This window comes from Centruroides sculpturatus, unplaced genomic scaffold (assembly GCF_000671375.1).
Source record: "Centruroides sculpturatus isolate CEXI.00-Female unplaced genomic scaffold, Cexi_2.0 scaffold6, whole genome shotgun sequence".
NCBI lineage: Eukaryota > Metazoa > Arthropoda > Arachnida > Scorpiones > Buthidae > Centruroides > Centruroides sculpturatus.
In genome coordinates this window covers 1,689,078-1,706,432 of record NW_019384869.1, presented here as the reverse complement: position 1 = coordinate 1,706,432, position 17,355 = coordinate 1,689,078, and the positions used below count along the sequence as shown (strand labels likewise).

The window sequence follows — 17,355 nt, the reverse complement described above, 5'->3', positions numbered from 1 at the left end:
AAGACGGATTTTATAAAATAAAAAGCAGTTGAAACTGCATTTTTATGAATAAAAATTTGACAAACTATTTATCGTTTTATGATGAGTAAAATTTTTTCGTCACATTTGCAGCTTTTAAGTAATGCATAAACGCAAAGTGCGAGGCCTTTCGGACCGCGAGGCATAGGTGGTGGCCAACGTTGCCCATATGCTGCCCTTGGTCATAGAAATGATGTAATTTGAATATAAATTATTTATAAATACGTATGTCAAGTTTTATTACTACGTAAAATATATTTAAGAGTTTACGACCACTGTGCCGGGTGAGATGTTGTTGAAACAAAAAAAGTTATGCATTCCATCATGTACATAAACAGTATCGTAATTCGCCAAGTGCAAATCAGCAAATTTGTAAAATTTTTGTTTATTTTGACAATCCGGATAATCGAAAATCCAGATAATAGAGGTCCGGATAATCGAGGTTCTACTGTATTTAGTATTAATCATTAATTAATATTGAATGTTAGCGGAGTTATAGCCCAATAATTTAGGCGGTTATTTGGTTATGTTTCTACGTGAATTAATAACAGGATAAACTAATTTAATTTAATAAAGCATTTTATTTTTAGTTTTAATAATTTGGCAATTATAAAAAATATATAACTGTTAATTAGAAAAAATAACTAATTAAAAAGTTGGAGAGGTGATAGTGTATGTGCATAGTAAGTCAAATTATGTTTTATTTTGTTAATGTGCCATACTGTAAAGGACGTGAGGATTGGGGAATATGTAGAAAATTGGCCAGGGGAAGACAGAGAAAATCATAGAATTTAAAACAACAATTACAGTAGGAACCTTATTTATATGTACAGTTCAAGAAATCTGAGAGGAAAGTAGAATTTGGTTTTCAAAAATTGAAATTGATTTGTCTGTATGTTGTTATATTGTCATCCAATGCCCATTGAGTTAATGAAATTAGATTGGAATCATTTTTTAGTTTATTTAACAATGAAAAATATTTCAGTTTTAAAAAAGTAGAAAAGATTTTATGTATTTTTATTATTGTATTCAAAGAAGTTTAAATATTTAATTTTCTGATTATAAATGTTTCATAATTGGTTAATATTTAAACTTATTATTTTATTTAATGGTATCTAAATATTTTACATTTATATTCTATAAATTGTTATAGAATTTTATATTTGATTCAATAGTTTTCTCTATTATTTCTGTGTAAATAAATACATTCTGCTTCTTTGGCTTTATTTATTCCTTGAATTTATACAATTCTAAATTACAAATCCAATATTTACAAAGAATAGTTAGCCCAATTACAGGATTAAAAGCAACACTAGTGCGAACTTATGTTGTGAATAAATTTAATTTCTGAAAATAAAATTTATGCTGTTTTCTTTTTTAAATTGTCTAAATTGTGCTTTTCATGCATACAAATCAGAAAATTTTTCGTGCCTATCGTGCACTCGGCAAGTGGTGAGAATGGGACTCAACATATTAAGATCAAACAAGACACAATGGTTCTGCTGATCCCTTATGAGAAAACGTGATGTGAGTTATTGTATATTTAAAGAAATGCATTGTAATGACATTGTACTTATTCAAAATTAATAAAGAAGGAAGAGTTATAACAAAATATGAATCATATTAAGAATTTTAAACATTAGAGGAAACAAATTTAAACCAAAATATAGTATATTTCCTTTAACTTGAATTAATAAGGGGTAAAAGTGGTCCAAGTTTACAAAAGTCTGTTCTTTCATAAACTTTCATAAACTTGGCTGTTACATCCCACTAACTCAGGGTTAGCAGGGTGTTTTCTCCAATGACACGGAAAACAATAAGTGGTTATATAGTAGAGTAATTTATCAATCAGCACTATACAGTTTTACTGAGCTTTAAATTCAGCAGTATAACCTAATAAAAGGTTATACTGAATTTATTATTACAGAAATGAGCTCAAAAAATTTTATGACAATGCAATATACAGTCTTTAGTAAATGATTGACTATAGTAATAATATATGGTGTCTCAAATACTTCCAGGTATTGAAAACACTCATTAATTATAATTTCATTATAATTGTAATTACTTGTTAATAATAATTTTTCTATTGTCAAGAAATTTCAAATTACTGTACAATTTTTTGAAAAAGTTTGTTCAAGTTATGTAAAGTCCAAAGTTGGTAGGATTTACTGTGCCAATGTAATAAATAAGAGGAATGTAACTAATAGAAAAAACTCATTTATGATCGATAGATTATACAATACAATAATAAACAGTGATAGAACAGAAATATAAAATCAACAGAAAACTTTAATATTGATAAATGTTTTCACTGAATATTTGCTGGTATTAAACATTTGGCCATTGTCAGGCTAGATCTTAACTTTCACTTTAAAACTGAATCAAATTTAAATATACATTTAGCATTATTTCAAATACATTTGAATATGAAACAAAAATTTTTACAAATACATTAAATTAAACATAATATATAAAAATTAAAGATTTTATACAAAATACAATCATAAAAATGTTAGTCAACACCAACTCCTTCGTGCATTAGAATTTTTTAATTAGAAATTATTTGAAGTTAGAGTTTATAAATTATTAAATAATAATTTGTTGTTTATAAATATATTAAATTTAATAAAAATCAATAATTTGTTGATTAAATTGTTAATAAGTTATGATTTTACCAAATGGTTAGGATAATTTCTGGATTTAACATTCACAGTTATTTTCTTTTGATATAATTTAATTAAGTGTTCAATTAATTGTTTATTCATGTTACTTAATTAAGCTTGCTTTGTTTTTATACATTTTAAATATTTAATTAGTATTCATCTTTTTCTTCATCTATTCAATAAATGAAGAGCAAAAAAGATCATTTTACATGATATTAGGATTTTAATGCTCATTTGTATTGTTTTTAAAAAACAAACATCAGAATTCAACAGAGATGACTGTCACTTGTCATTTTTACATTGTATAACATTAAACAATAAAAATTTCAGACAATTATTTAAGTTAGAACCTGGCTTCTAATGTGATATGTAATTAGAACATCCTTATTAATTAATAAAATTTTTATGTTATTAATTATTATTGATTGATTAATATAATTGTTTCTTTTATAATTAGTTAAGTTTTAAATTTGCTTAGATGATTATTAATAATTTAATAATTAATTAATAATCAGTATTTATTATGTTGTATGAATACTTCTAGGTCCTCCTATCGTATGAGAATATTTCTTTTACCATGTTGTCCGTACAGTTTTGAAGGAAAATATCACAGAACACATGCTGGTTGTAGTCAGTATCAGTCTTATCTCTATTTTATACAAGAAGTATGTGAGAAAATGGGTTTCGAAGTAAAGGAAGATAAATTAAGAATTCCATCTACAAAAAGAGTTAGTTAAAAAAATATATTTATATTTTATAATTCTATAATATGTACTGTATATAAATATAATACTTTTATACATTTATTTATTTCAGTTATGTTTTGTTTGCCTGTCTCGTACCTATTCATCATCAAAAGAAAGTGAAATTGATTTTCAAAGAACTGCATACATAAATAAATTTCTCAAACAAAATGCAAATAATTCTGGGAAAGTTAAAGAAGTTTCTAAATTATGTGATAAAAATCTTCCGACCGACGAGATTCAACATAACTGGATTTCTGGGTTTCGGCCTCGCAACAGGAATCAAGAAGTATGTAACTGCAGTACTCTGGATCAAAATTATATAGATGATGTAGTTAAACAATTAGCAAGTTTACTGTTAAATTTACAATGTTGTTTTATTACTGTTTCAACTAACGACAATCAAATTCATTGGAATAGAGGAGGTATGTATTTTTTGTTAAATATTTATAAATCACTTTATGTTCATGCATATTATAGAATAAAGCATAATTAAGTAGTTAAGTTTACAGTTTTTAGTTGTTCATCTTTAGTTTAAATGAAAACAACAAATTAATTTGAACTGAAGATGGAAAATATAAATTTTAGTAACATAACTAGAGTTTATATTTTGATTTCTGATACATGCAATATTTTAACATCTTTGTGAAGCTACAGGGTAATCAAATGGAAAGTTTGCCAGTGTAGAGTAGACTTGGTGATGCTGGAAATTGATGATGACTGAGTGACTCATCAGTATACATTACTGATTTATTTATATAGAGTTTCAAATGTTATCCATTGAGTTCATTCTAAATGAATATTTAAGTTTTTGAATGTTTTTCATGACACTTAACAGGGCAGAAACAAGTATGGCTGGTTGACAGAATTGCCAATTCTATTCCTTGGAAGTAAACTTTTTGGAATGTATTTTGAAAATTAAGGATCACCCATAATATAAAGATGTTTTATTTATCATATCATATGAAATTAAAGAAGAATGTTATAGTATTTAACAGATTTACTATTTGAAATACAGTGGTACCTCAGGATACGAAATTAATCCGTTCCGACACTGAGATCGTATCATGAAAATGTCGTAAGGTGAATCATTTTTTCCCATACGATTACATGTAAAACCAAATAATTCGTTCCAATACGAAAAACACACTCAAATTAAAGCTAAGTAATACATTAAAGAAATAATAACTATAATAAGGAAAACACTGAAAAATGCATTTTGTAGTTGTAAATGTATAAATAACCGTAATAGAATAATAATTGATTTAAAAAAAAATGTAGTTTTATTCGCATTTTACCTTTGAGGATAGACCACGGTGGAGGTGTAAACTGGTGGCGGAAGAGAGGGAGAAGGGAAATGATACTAAAACTTAACTTACATAACATAATATAACAATAACTTAAAAATAACTTAGAAAAGATTTAAAAAATTAGCGTTGTTTTATATATTTTTTTAATTTTTATTCACTGCATTTTGCTTTCTTTCCTTCACTTCCACCAGCACTTTCACTGGATAAAGGTCACTTGGTAAAATACCTATTCAAAGACGTTTGGCTTTGCCTACTTTTTAAAATGTTTCTAAAATGAGTTAGGCAAATGTCATTACTCCGAGCAGCAATACGGCCAGTGTGAACCTTTTCGGGATGTTTCTTTTCAATAAAATCAGTCACTTTCTGATAATACATCATGATTTCCTTTAGCGAGCGAGATCCTTCCACGACGAAGCAAACAAGCGGACTGAGATCGAAGAACAGAAGTGAATAAAAAATGGCGCTGCGAACTAATGTAACGTCGTATGGTGAGTTTTTGTTCATATCGTGGAGCAAAAATATGTTCGAATTTCGTGTTGTATCCTGAAAATTTCGTATGCTGGGGCGTTCGTATCCTGAGGTACCACTGTATATAAAACTCTTCTGTAACTGCATTCAACTAATACTAACACCTCGACACAAAAACCTTAAAACATCTGGCCTTTTTATTCACTTTTCTAACGTTTTTGGTTAGTTTGAATGGCCTCCCTCGGGAACAGAAAAATTGAATGATTCCAATTTCTATAATGACATTTGTTTTGGAACTTTTTAAACTTTGAATTTTCTTATATGTCTAGTGTGCAAGCTCGTACATAAAGAATTACAATCTATATTGGTTACTTGTACCACTATATACATAAACTATACATACATATAATACCTGAATAAATAACTAAATAAATAAAACAAATAAGTAAATAAATGCAAAAATACATTAACACAACTGCTAATATAGAGAAGGCCACCATTGTGTCTGCTGTTTGTCCCTTTTTTATAATAGATTATTCATATTATGCCTGCTCTCCAAGCCGCTGAGACTTTACTCGACTCTCTGAACTTTATTGCTAATCCTTCCTGGTTTGTCTTATGTTTCTGCCATGCTTCTGCATATTTCAGGTGTCTCTTATCCTGGATCTTTTGTATTATTTTAGCTCTTTCCCAGTCCACTGTGACTTCTGTCGGGTCTGTCATAACATACGTTGTTAGTGTGGTGACTGGATGCTCTTTCTGCACATTCCTTTTATGCTCTTTTAGCCTTTTTTTCAATGACCTCCCTGTGGCTCCAATGTATTGGGTTATTTGGAAAGTAATTTCGTTTTTTTCAGTTGAAAAAAACACAATATTTTTATAATAAATAAATATTTTATTGAATTATATATCGGCCATTTTGATCAAATATTAGTTGTCATCGTTTCTGGTAGTAGCATGATTTCACATTCATAAAAGTTTTGATCGTGCTTACAAAAAACTGATCCAAGTGATTTTTGACATTGTTATTTCAAGTAAATGTCTTACAGTTAAAAAAAATTGTATAGACCGGAACAAATAATAATCTGAGTGTGCTCCATCTGGCGAGTATGTTTGGTGCGATAGCACGTCCCATCTAAGTTATAACAGTTTCTGACGAGTTACCAAACTTGTGTGAAATTTGATATTATCGTGGTAAAACACTACACCTGTTTTGTTGATCAATTCTGGCCGCCTGTTTTGTTGATCAATTCTGGCCGCCTTTTCTGTTTGATGATATTACTCAATTTGTTTGCTTGAAGGCAGTACACTTTTGAATCAATTGTTAAATTGTCTGGTAAAAGCTCCATAAAAAAATTTCCTCAAAATCCCCCCAAAGAGAGCATTTCTCTTTAAGAACATGTGAAACCCTATATCAAGCTTTGAAACAAAACCAATTTGTTTCAAGTAATCATAAACGGTTCAATTTGACAAATTTAATCTCTCAGTGATTTCACGTGTTGTTATTCGGCAGTTTGCTTCAATCGATACCTTTATCATTGGCTCAATTGGCCATCCAGAACGTGGTGCATCTTCAATATTGAAATTGCCAGAACAAAATTTTGTAAACTAGTTTTGGCACTGTCATTCTGTCAATACATCTTCATATACATCACACAATTTTTTTCTCACTTGAACAGCATTCTTACCTTTTCGGTAATAGAAGAGCAAAATATGGCGAAAATGCTGCTTTAAATCTTCCATATTTGATGGGACACAAAAAATAAACAATTGCACAAAATCAAACAAAATTTTTTACAAATAAGCCTTAAAATGCTAGCTGTCAAAATATATAATGATAATACGGTTTAGAATGAAAATGGCGGGAAAAATGCAACTAATCTGTCTAGTGGTAAAAAAAACGAAATTACTTTCCGAACAATCCAATAGTATAGTTCTTTTTCAAATTTTGTTATAGAAATCAGAATCATTCGGATTTTTCTGTTCCCAAGGAAGGCAAATCAAACTGGCCGAAAACGTTAGAAAAGTGAATAAAAAGGCTGCATGTTTAAAGATTTTTGTGTCAAGGTGTGAAATATATAAATCAGCGTTTTTCAAAGTAGGCGATAACGCCCCTTTGTGGGCGCGGCAGGCTTTCAGGGGGGCAGTAGAAGGCTCAAACAGAATTGGGGGGCGTTAAGGAAATATAGAGGGGCGACGGCAGACAAATTCTATATATAAAAATTCGATGGAATATATATAAAATGTTGACATTTTATATATTTTTTATTTTTTATTGAAGGTCACAACTTGAATATTTCTAACACATTGACTTTTATTTTAGCTCAGCGTTTCTCAAAGTAAGCAATAACGCCCCCTTCTGGCGCGATGAATAGATCTATGATAGAGGCAGGGTATTGAACGGTGACCAAAGGCAAAATTGGGGCTGATAAGAGGAAACATTGCGTTTAATGGTTTCCAGATGATGAGAACAATGTACAGTAAGGNAATTATTTTAATCGTAATTTGTTTATTTTTAATTTAAAACGTGGAAATTCATTAAATTCATCTTTATTTTCATACGAGACAATTATTTTATACATTATTTTTTAATGTCTTTGATGTAAATAAACAAGTTTACATTTCTTCTAGGGTTATTTGGAAGGAGATTTTATTTTACTTTTATCAATAGAGAAAGAAGCTGTTAATATTATTCGACTAACGTATTGGGATAGTCTAAAAAAGAAAAAATAATAATAAAAGTTAGATCGAGATTATTAAATAAATGTTATTTTAGAAAAAATTTTATTTTATTTTCCTTTAATAAAAACAAATAATAATAAAAAAGAATTAAGTTAAAATTCTAAAAACTGAAGTGAATTTTGATGCCAAGAAAGAGCGAATTTTTAAAAATTTTCTTTTTTTTCCTCCTGACAAAAATGTTTTTCTTCCTTAAAAATTGTATTTTTTTAAAGGCTTTTATTTGCCTTATGGCTTCTTTTTAAGGCCTAGGCTTTACGTTAGCCTTTACGTTATAACTGTATTTTTGAGTCTTTTTTTTAATTCTTATACCGGCCTTTTTTATCTTATAAGCCTTATATCGGTTTCCTTACTTCGTATTGGCCGTCTTATCTTTTTATTTTAGATCCAGCATTGTTTTTTTAATATAAACAACAACGCAAGATCTAAAATAGAAGCCTCGTATTTAATAAGCCTTAAATTAGATTAGCCAATTCGGCTTATATTATCTCGCATTGGCATTTTTATCCAACGAGCCTTCCGTTAGCCTTTTTACCTCGTATCGGTCTTCTTATATTACGAGCCTTTTTTTATCTTACGAGCTTCGTATCGGCCGCAACGTCCGAATTGTTTTTCGAGCCTTTATACGTATTTAAAAGGAAAATAAAAGGATTTTGTTTTTTAGTCCAGGCGAAGGCCAATATCTGTTTAACTAATCTCTAATGCAAATTCGCCTAATTTGCTTAACGTTCCACTAACTTCGATTAATATTGTCGTACTCTTGTCAACATCCATCACACTAACGTCAATAAAACGAATATTGGAAATTAAAGCTAAAAATCGATGGATGGAATCAATCTTCTCCCCTTTATTTTTATCTCTCTCGATGCTCGCAGCTAAATCCTTTACTCGGCCACGCCGTCTCTTTTGTTTTTTACTTTGAAAAATTAAACTCGTGTCGTTCGATATTCCAATTGTTTTTCGATTTTATTTTTTATATTCAATTTTTGATGTTTTTCTTTTATTTTCTGCGGGGAGATTTCTTCCAATTGAATCGTCTTAACTCTTATCTTTGATTACATTATTCGGATTTTCTAGAAATTTCACCAAGCTCCGGGGATTCTCTATTCTGCGTCGTTTGTATCGGAAACACCACGATGGAATCTTTCAAAATGGTATTTTTTTTAAGTGTTTTAAACTTAAATCGATGTAAAATTGGATAAAATCTATCAAAATAACTTTTTTTTGGAACATTATCGTGTTAAAAACGAATCGATGTACCCTATCAATGATAAGGTTCAATGACCCAACAATGGGTGTGGTTAAGGAACGACCAAACATTCCGTTAACATAGGAACTTAATTAAGATCAGCAGTCAATAAACGCGTTTAAAATTGTGTATTTTTAGAAGATAAAACGCTTTGCTCTACATAATACTACGATATTTTACTAAATTATATGTATTTTTATATTATTTAAGTGGAGAGAAATCAATATTATATCAGTGGCTTTCAACGTAAACAGAGGAAATTCGTGTTTACTGTTTGCCATCTCGAGATTTTCTTCTAATTAAACACGTATCGGGTAGAAAATTTTGAGATTTTCTAAATTTACGCAATTTTCTAACAAATAATACTACTTTCGACGATAAAGAATTAAAATTTTTAGTAGAAATTAGGAGTTTCTGGGAGCTGACTCCAAGGTGTTTCCATGTATTTTAATAAATAACAAAGTCTGTGTATGTTTTATAAATGAAGATATAGTAAAGGAGCGGTATTCTTTGATGTCTTCTTTGTTTATTAGCAAGATAAATGGATCTACTTTCTTCTACCCAAATGTACTGAATAAGAAATATGGTTAGTTCGATTGCTTCCTACTCTTTAGCAATTCGCCCTTGGGATGAAGAAGAACAAAATGTGTGTTTTTTTAACGAATATCTCAAAAAATACATTTATTCATTATATTATCTTTATAATTATTCACGAGTGGGGATTTTTAAGGGTTTTTTTTTAGCACGAAACTTAAAATTGGGAAGAGGGAGAAGAGAGGGATGCGCGACTTTAATTCGAGTTTGAAATATTAGAATGTTCTTGCTATCACTTAAGTTATCTGCACGGAAATAGAGATCAAGGTGATACCTGTACCTGAGAGGAGTTATTCATATATGACGCATGCGTGATGTCCGTCACGCATTCAGTCGAGCGAAGGACCCGAGCTACACGATCTCGCCATGTGCTTCTCCTACCAGCTTAACTCCTATAGGTAAGCATTCTAATCAAATTATCGCCTTTAATTATCGATTTTCTTGATTATAATTATTAAGAATGACCAATTTTATCGGTTCGTTAACGAAATCGCGCTTGGGACTTTTCATAATCTTAGAAAACGGAGGTACGAATTTAAAAATCAGCTGTTTTTCGTACACGGAATTTCATGTTTTCTCCCTTTGATTTGTTATTTTTACGTCTCCTACGTTTGAAATCTGTAAGAAATTCGCTTCTCAACTGGTAGGTCGCGAACCCCTCGAGGGTGAAGACTGAATTTATTTTAATAATGTCACTGTACCGAGTGTAAAAATGGTTGGGAAACGACACACCACGTCGTCCTTAAATCGTCTTTCTAACCTACTTTAAAGGATGCTTAATTGAATTATTTTAATCGTAATTTGTTTATTTTTAATTTAAAACGTGGAAATTCATTAAATTCATCTTTATTTTCATACGAGACAATTATTTTATACATTATTTTTTAATGTCTTTGATGTAAATAAACAAGTTTACATTTCTTCTAGGGTTATTTGGAAGGAGATTTTATTTTACTTTTATCAATAGAGAAAGAAGCTGTTAATATTATTCGACTAACGTATTGGGATAGTCTAAAAAAGAAAAAATAATAATAAAAGTTAGATCGAGATTATTAAATAAATGTTATTTTAGAAAAAATTTTATTTTATTTTCCTTTAATAAAAACAAATAATAATAAAAAAGAATTAAGTTAAAATTCTAAAAACTGAAGTGAATTTTGATGCCAAGAAAGAGCGAATTTTTAAAAATTTTCTTTTTTTTCCTCCTGACAAAAATGTTTTTCTTCCTTAAAAATTGTATTTTTTTAAAGGCTTTTATTTGCCTTATGGCTTCTTTTTAAGGCCTAGGCTTTACGTTAGCCTTTACGTTATAACTGTATTTTTGAGTCTTTTTTTTAATTCTTATACCGGCCTTTTTTATCTTATAAGCCTTATATCGGTTTCCTTACTTCGTATTGGCCGTCTTATCTTTTTATTTTAGATCCAGCATTGTTTTTTTAATATAAACAACAACGCAAGATCTAAAATAGAAGCCTCGTATTTAATAAGCCTTAAATTAGATTAGCCAATTCGGCTTATATTATCTCGCATTGGCATTTTTATCCAACGAGCCTTCCGTTAGCCTTTTTACCTCGTATCGGTCTTCTTATATTACGAGCCTTTTTTTATCTTACGAGCTTCGTATCGGCCGCAACGTCCGAATTGTTTTTCGAGCCTTTATACGTATTTAAAAGGAAAATAAAAGGATTTTGTTTTTTAGTCCAGGCGAAGGCCAATATCTGTTTAACTAATCTCTAATGCAAATTCGCCTAATTTGCTTAACGTTCCACTAACTTCGATTAATATTGTCGTACTCTTGTCAACATCCATCACACTAACGTCAATAAAACGAATATTGGAAATTAAAGCTAAAAATCGATGGATGGAATCAATCTTCTCCCCTTTATTTTTATCTCTCTCGATGCTCGCAGCTAAATCCTTTACTCGGCCACGCCGTCTCTTTTGTTTTTTACTTTGAAAAATTAAACTCGTGTCGTTCGATATTCCAATTGTTTTTCGATTTTATTTTTTATATTCAATTTTTGATGTTTTTCTTTTATTTTCTGCGGGGAGATTTCTTCCAATTGAATCGTCTTAACTCTTATCTTTGATTACATTATTCGGATTTTCTAGAAATTTCACCAAGCTCCGGGGATTCTCTATTCTGACTATAATGAACCGTTTAGTATTCTCGGTTGCAATCATTACTTTAATGGAAAAGTNTTGGATATAACTTTATGGAACAAAGGGGGCGGTGGATCGAAAAAGTTTGAGAATCACTGATATAAATAATATACAATGCCATAAATGAAATTAGTGTTGTAAGGTATTATGCATAATTATTTACCATACTTTTATATCATAGAATTTATACAACAGGAAATCATTCTTTTGACCTAAAAAAAACTTTTTTTATCATGTTAACGATTATTATTGAATTGAATAAAATTGCAAAATTAATTAATTGTGTCATTAAATATTTCACAAAGACAGCAGTGCTGAATTGGTAAAGGTGTCAGTCTGCAGCACTTGAAAATCCAGGTTTATATTTGACTTAGATTTTTAGAATTTTCATAGGTTGTTTGACATGGATATATTGGTGCCATTGGTTCAACTAATAGCTTACTTGTTAGAGGTTTAATATTTTTATTATTTTTAATATATGTAGTTTTTATTTTTACATGAAATAAGTTATTTTGATAATTAATTTACTGGAATGAAATATTTTGATTTTTTTTTTATATTTAGGGGAGATGACAATTAAAGATTTAGCTTCCTCGTTAGACCCAGAATTATTAAAAAAATTAAAAAGTCAATATGGTGGCCTTCAAACTTTATTAAAAAATCATAGACATATTTTTTCAGGTAAATATTTTTCTTTCTTTAAGTTTAAGATATTCTTTGTCAACTAAAAAATCTTAAAATCATTATTTTGTAAAATAACAGAAGGAAAATTTTGTATTATACCTTGCATAATGTTTATTATGTTAGTTAAGGAAGTTTTAGAACAAAGGTAACTATTTACTGCTTAAACAGAGTGACAATTCAGCTGTTCAGCTGAATATAAATAATGTAAGGAAATAAAAATATTTGAAACCTAAATTTCTGTAGCTAAATGAATACAGGAAGAAAGTCAAATGCCATTTTCAGTTGACAATAACTGAAAACTGTATCATGTAAAAATGATACCTGTTGAATATGACTGGAAATGTGACTGGGGGTTGGCACATCTTCGATGCATTGTCAGGATTGACACCATCGCGTCTCGGTTGACACGGAAGCCGCGGCACTTCTGAAATAGGTTAAGCGAGCAGTCGGGTTTGGGATGGAGTGAGAGACAGCGCTTCGGAAGTGACTCACGCAGAGGCCTCGTTAACGAAACAACGTTTATTTGTAATAGACAAGAAATTTGTGATCATACAGGGCATCAATAGGGATAGCTAGGCCTAATGTTGTGTTTCGAGAAAGAGAGTTTACAGGAGATGCACATGGCAATAAATACCTTGGGATAATGATGATGTTAGGCAACAGTCTGGTACTGTTTGTTGAGAGGTTCTCTGGATCGCTCTGGAGTATCTTGGTCTTCTGAATTAGAGTTTGTCTTCAAAAAAAAGGCGTATCCGTAGATAAGGAAATATACGTTTAACTGAGTATTCACAAGAACTAGGTGCACAATAATGAAGTGTATCCATTGGAATTGGAATAGGCCCTAGATAGGGGATGATATACCTTTGAGGGACTGGCAACGACTGCCTAACTTCTTTGTTCTGTTCTATATTGAACGGATGAAATCGAGATATTAGGTTGGGAGGTGATGAGAAAGCATCGATTAAACTTCTTTTCTATTTCTAATCATTTAATTTTTTCCTGAAAATCTTAAATTTAAATTTGGGGTGCATCTTAAATTTGAAATAATATATGCACCTTATACTTTATTTTTTACCTGTTCTGTCTTGTGGGCACTAAAGTAGCCTTTTAATTGTACCCATCATGAATAGTGGTGAGGGATGGGACTCACTGACTAAAAATTTCCTTGAGTGTCATACCCAGATTTAATTCTGGGCAGACTGGTAGGCTTAAGCCTAAATTGCATCGGCCTTCTTGGTCATGTCATATGTACTAGATATTTTATGTCTTTAAGTTGTGACCGTAGGGTCAGTGTCTCTTTGACACCACGTCAGGATGTGACACCACCGAGTCTCACCGGACTCAGAAATCGTGACTTTACGTCACGCAAGCGGTAGCGGGTGAGCGGTTGGATTCGGAGTAGAGGTGAGGAGAGAGATGAGGAAGTGACTTACTCGGACTCCATAGTAACAAATAAATAACAATTTTAATTATAACAAAAGAAAATACAGATATATTCAATTTCTGGCATAGCCCCTAATTATACTAGGCCGTTCAAGAGAGAGAGTTTACAAACGAATCACGGGTTGATAAATACCTTTCTTTTGGGTCGAAGATCTGTGGTCAGATGACACCGCTGATGGAATGTTCGCTCAAAATAGTTCTGGGTCTTGTCTGTTAACAGGAAGTGTGAAGGCACTGAAGTGGGGATGATATCCTTAATTTAAAGAGGTACGGTATTAATCCTGGAGTCTTGGTCACAGTATTAATCCTGGAGGATGACTTTGGTGGACGGACATTAAAAGATGACTGACCTTGGGTGTTTTTTCCATTTTCTCTTGTTTTTTCTCTTGGGTTTTTCCCAGGAGATCAGGAGGTTGTTGTTAATGGTCTGGCGTCCAATATGGGCACTCTATCGAAAGTTCCGGGTGACACATCACTGACTAGCTGGATCAACAAGGAACCAACTTCGTGGGAAATAATTTTTTTATGGCTTTTAGCCTAACTTGATAAAACGCTCGAATTTAGATGATTGAATTTCCCAATAATTAAAATTTAAAATAACACTTTATTGTAGGTCTGTTCGTCCCTCACAAAGTAAATTTAATTTATCCCAGAAACATTATTCTTTTAAGGGACAAAGTTAACAATTCACAAACCAGTGGCCAATTGAATAAAACCACTAAACACTGGTGGTTGTGGACAATGTTCCCTCTAATTTTTTTGTCGATGAGTGGAACATATACTTCTCTGAGCAAAAAAAAGTTTTGCTGAGCAGATTCTGAGCAAAAAAATTTTTCTGAGCATATATATATATAATCTTATTTTTTTCTAAAAAAATTAAAATAATGAATTATAAAGTAGAGATTAAAATTCATTTTAAAACATACTTTTATACGAAATATTATCTTTCAATGACTTAATGTATTTAATCGAAATATATGCAGCAATAATCATGTTGCAGACAGAGTGAGAAATAAGTAAACAACAATTCAAATAGGTGTGCATGCTCACCCGCGCAGCAACAATTTGAGCAGTGTGCAACCGCGCAGGCTAGAAGGAACATTGGTTGTGGATTTGTGCCTCATCACATGGAGTCTTTCAGGTTTTCTTCATGTTAGTAACACCTAAATAGAGGCTGGATTCCCTTAAAAGACCTCCCAGGAGGTATTCCTCCCTAGGCAGATTGTCTGCATGTCACATTGCTGTAACCAAGTAAACCTAAACCTAAAATCTAAATAAATCCGCAAAATAGAATTATCAAATTATTTCATTCTATTAATAAATGTTGTGCAGATTTAAAAATAAATAAGAACAACCATTTAGTTATCTATTTAAAAGACAAGCTTGTTTATGTAATTAATAATATTAATAATTAATACATTTTAACTTATTTTTCAAGTATTAATATAGTTTTATTTTTGTGACCTCATTTTTGTATGTTAATTCATTTCTCTTCAATATTTAAGAATTGTTTAAGAAACAAGAGAGTATGAATTTTTTAATATATTAAAAATATAATAAATGTAATTTTTATAAATAATTTCTGATCAATGAGTAATTGTATTCCTACCATAATAGCACAGACTTTTGCATTTAAAAGAACTTAAAAAACTGTGATCTTCACTACTTTGCAAATATAATCTTTCATTTTAATTATAATTACTTATTCTTATTTTTAGTGATTAAAGATAAAGTGTCCATGACAGTTCCGACTAAGAAAACAAGTGCCAATTACTTGTCAAAATCTAAAAAAAAGAAAGGAAAAGAACCAAAATTTAAAACCAAACTGTGTTGGTTCCATTTCAATCATCCTCAGGGATGCCCACTATTGGATGAAGACTGCACTTTTCTTCATCAAGAAGAAATCTCTTGTCCTATATAAAAGAAATGTGTATAATATAAAGTGATATTTTTTTGAAAAGCCCATGAAATTTTATTAAACATAAATAGTTGTATACATAACATATTTTAATTATAACTGTTTATTGTTGCTAAATTAAAATCTATAAAATATATCAAATTATATTGCTTTTAATTTTCAAATAAACATAAATTTTAATTTATTAATATTTGCAAAATTTTCTTTATTTATGAGATGATTAAAAGAAATGGGAATGTCATTCATAGATTTAAGCTCATATTGATATTTAGAAATTTCAATAGATTATGAAAATTATTTAGAATTGATTTTAGAATAAGAGAAATGTTTAATCATTTTATTAAATGCATTTGGAAAAGTGTATAATGTGAAAAAAAATAATATTTGTCAATTTAGTTACCAAATTAAAAGAATAAAATCTGTAAGTACTCCCTTCAAGTGATGACATTTCTCTCATTGTTTTGGCAACAATATACCCATAAAAGTACAGTATTTTGGCTCATGTCTTAAGGCTTTTTTCAAAGGGCCAAATAGGTGATAGTTGCATACTGAAAGATCCAGATTGTAAGCCAGGTGATTCAGATTTTTCCAACCAAGTCCATTTATCTCCTCCATCATTGCCTAAATGATGGGAGAAGTGTCATTGTGTGGAGGAGAATATCTAGAGAAAGAAACATAAATTGGGACTATGTAGGGTATAAAGTTCTATTACCATTACTGGAATTCTGGACAGAAGTCCAGAATTCCAGTAATGGTAATAGAACTTTATACCCTACATAGTCCCAATTTATCCTCATAAAAGACAAAACACTCGCTGTTGTATAGATCATACATGATCGCATAATGCATAAAACTAAACATCACATCATTGGGTTGCAATTTTTTATTACAAACAAATTACTTATATCAAATCAAATACCAAATGTAAATTATTAAAAGCTTGCATACAATTGCAAGCTATTACACACCCAGAAATCATATTACAAATTCACACTTGAGACAATCATAAAAAACAATGCGCACAAAATATACTATGATTGAGCCATGATCATAACATAGCAGACATCACATTCATTTACAAACAAAACCAAAATCATGTACATTATAGACAGCTGTACCAAACATCCACAATATACAAAATATATACACTGAAAAAATTAGTAAATACTCAGAACTTGCCCACAAAATAAAGTGCCTTTGGAGAAGAGGTAAGATAATTTTCATGCCAATAATTTTTTTTTCAGCACAGCATCATACCACGTACACTACACAAAATCTAGAAACTAGGATTTCACATGTGCACCACATTACAGAAAATTGCCATACTAAATACATTGTATAGTCAAGAAATTCTTAAATA

The 17,355-nt window shown here is 30.3% G+C and overlaps 2 protein-coding genes across 4 annotated transcripts in view; both read left to right on the top strand.

The window, feature by feature from the left end:
- LOC111630869 (probable tRNA (uracil-O(2)-)-methyltransferase) overlaps positions 1-16,041 on the top strand; it is a 43,610-nt gene extending 27,569 nt beyond the window's left edge. The window contains exons 8-11 of one of the 2 annotated variants that reach the window (XM_023375029.1): positions 3,229-3,412; positions 3,501-3,852; positions 12,515-12,631; positions 15,796-16,041. In XM_023375029.1, coding sequence (XP_023230797.1) covers positions 3,229-3,412; positions 3,501-3,852; positions 12,515-12,631; positions 15,796-15,998 — 856 coding nt within the window. In that variant the 3' untranslated portion in view covers positions 15,999-16,041. The remainder of the gene's footprint in view (positions 1-3,228; positions 3,413-3,500; positions 3,853-12,514; positions 12,632-15,795) is intronic. The other variant, XM_023375030.1, reaches the window with a different exon arrangement.
- LOC111630872 (protein unc-93 homolog A-like) overlaps positions 9,056-17,355 on the top strand; it is a 38,689-nt gene continuing 30,389 nt past the window's right edge. The window contains exon 1 of one of the 2 annotated variants that reach the window (XM_023375032.1): positions 9,056-9,098. The gene's annotated coding sequence lies outside the window, so the exon portion shown is untranslated. Of the gene's footprint in view, positions 9,099-9,944; positions 10,186-17,355 lie in introns of those variants that run through there. The other variant, XM_023375031.1, reaches the window with a different exon arrangement.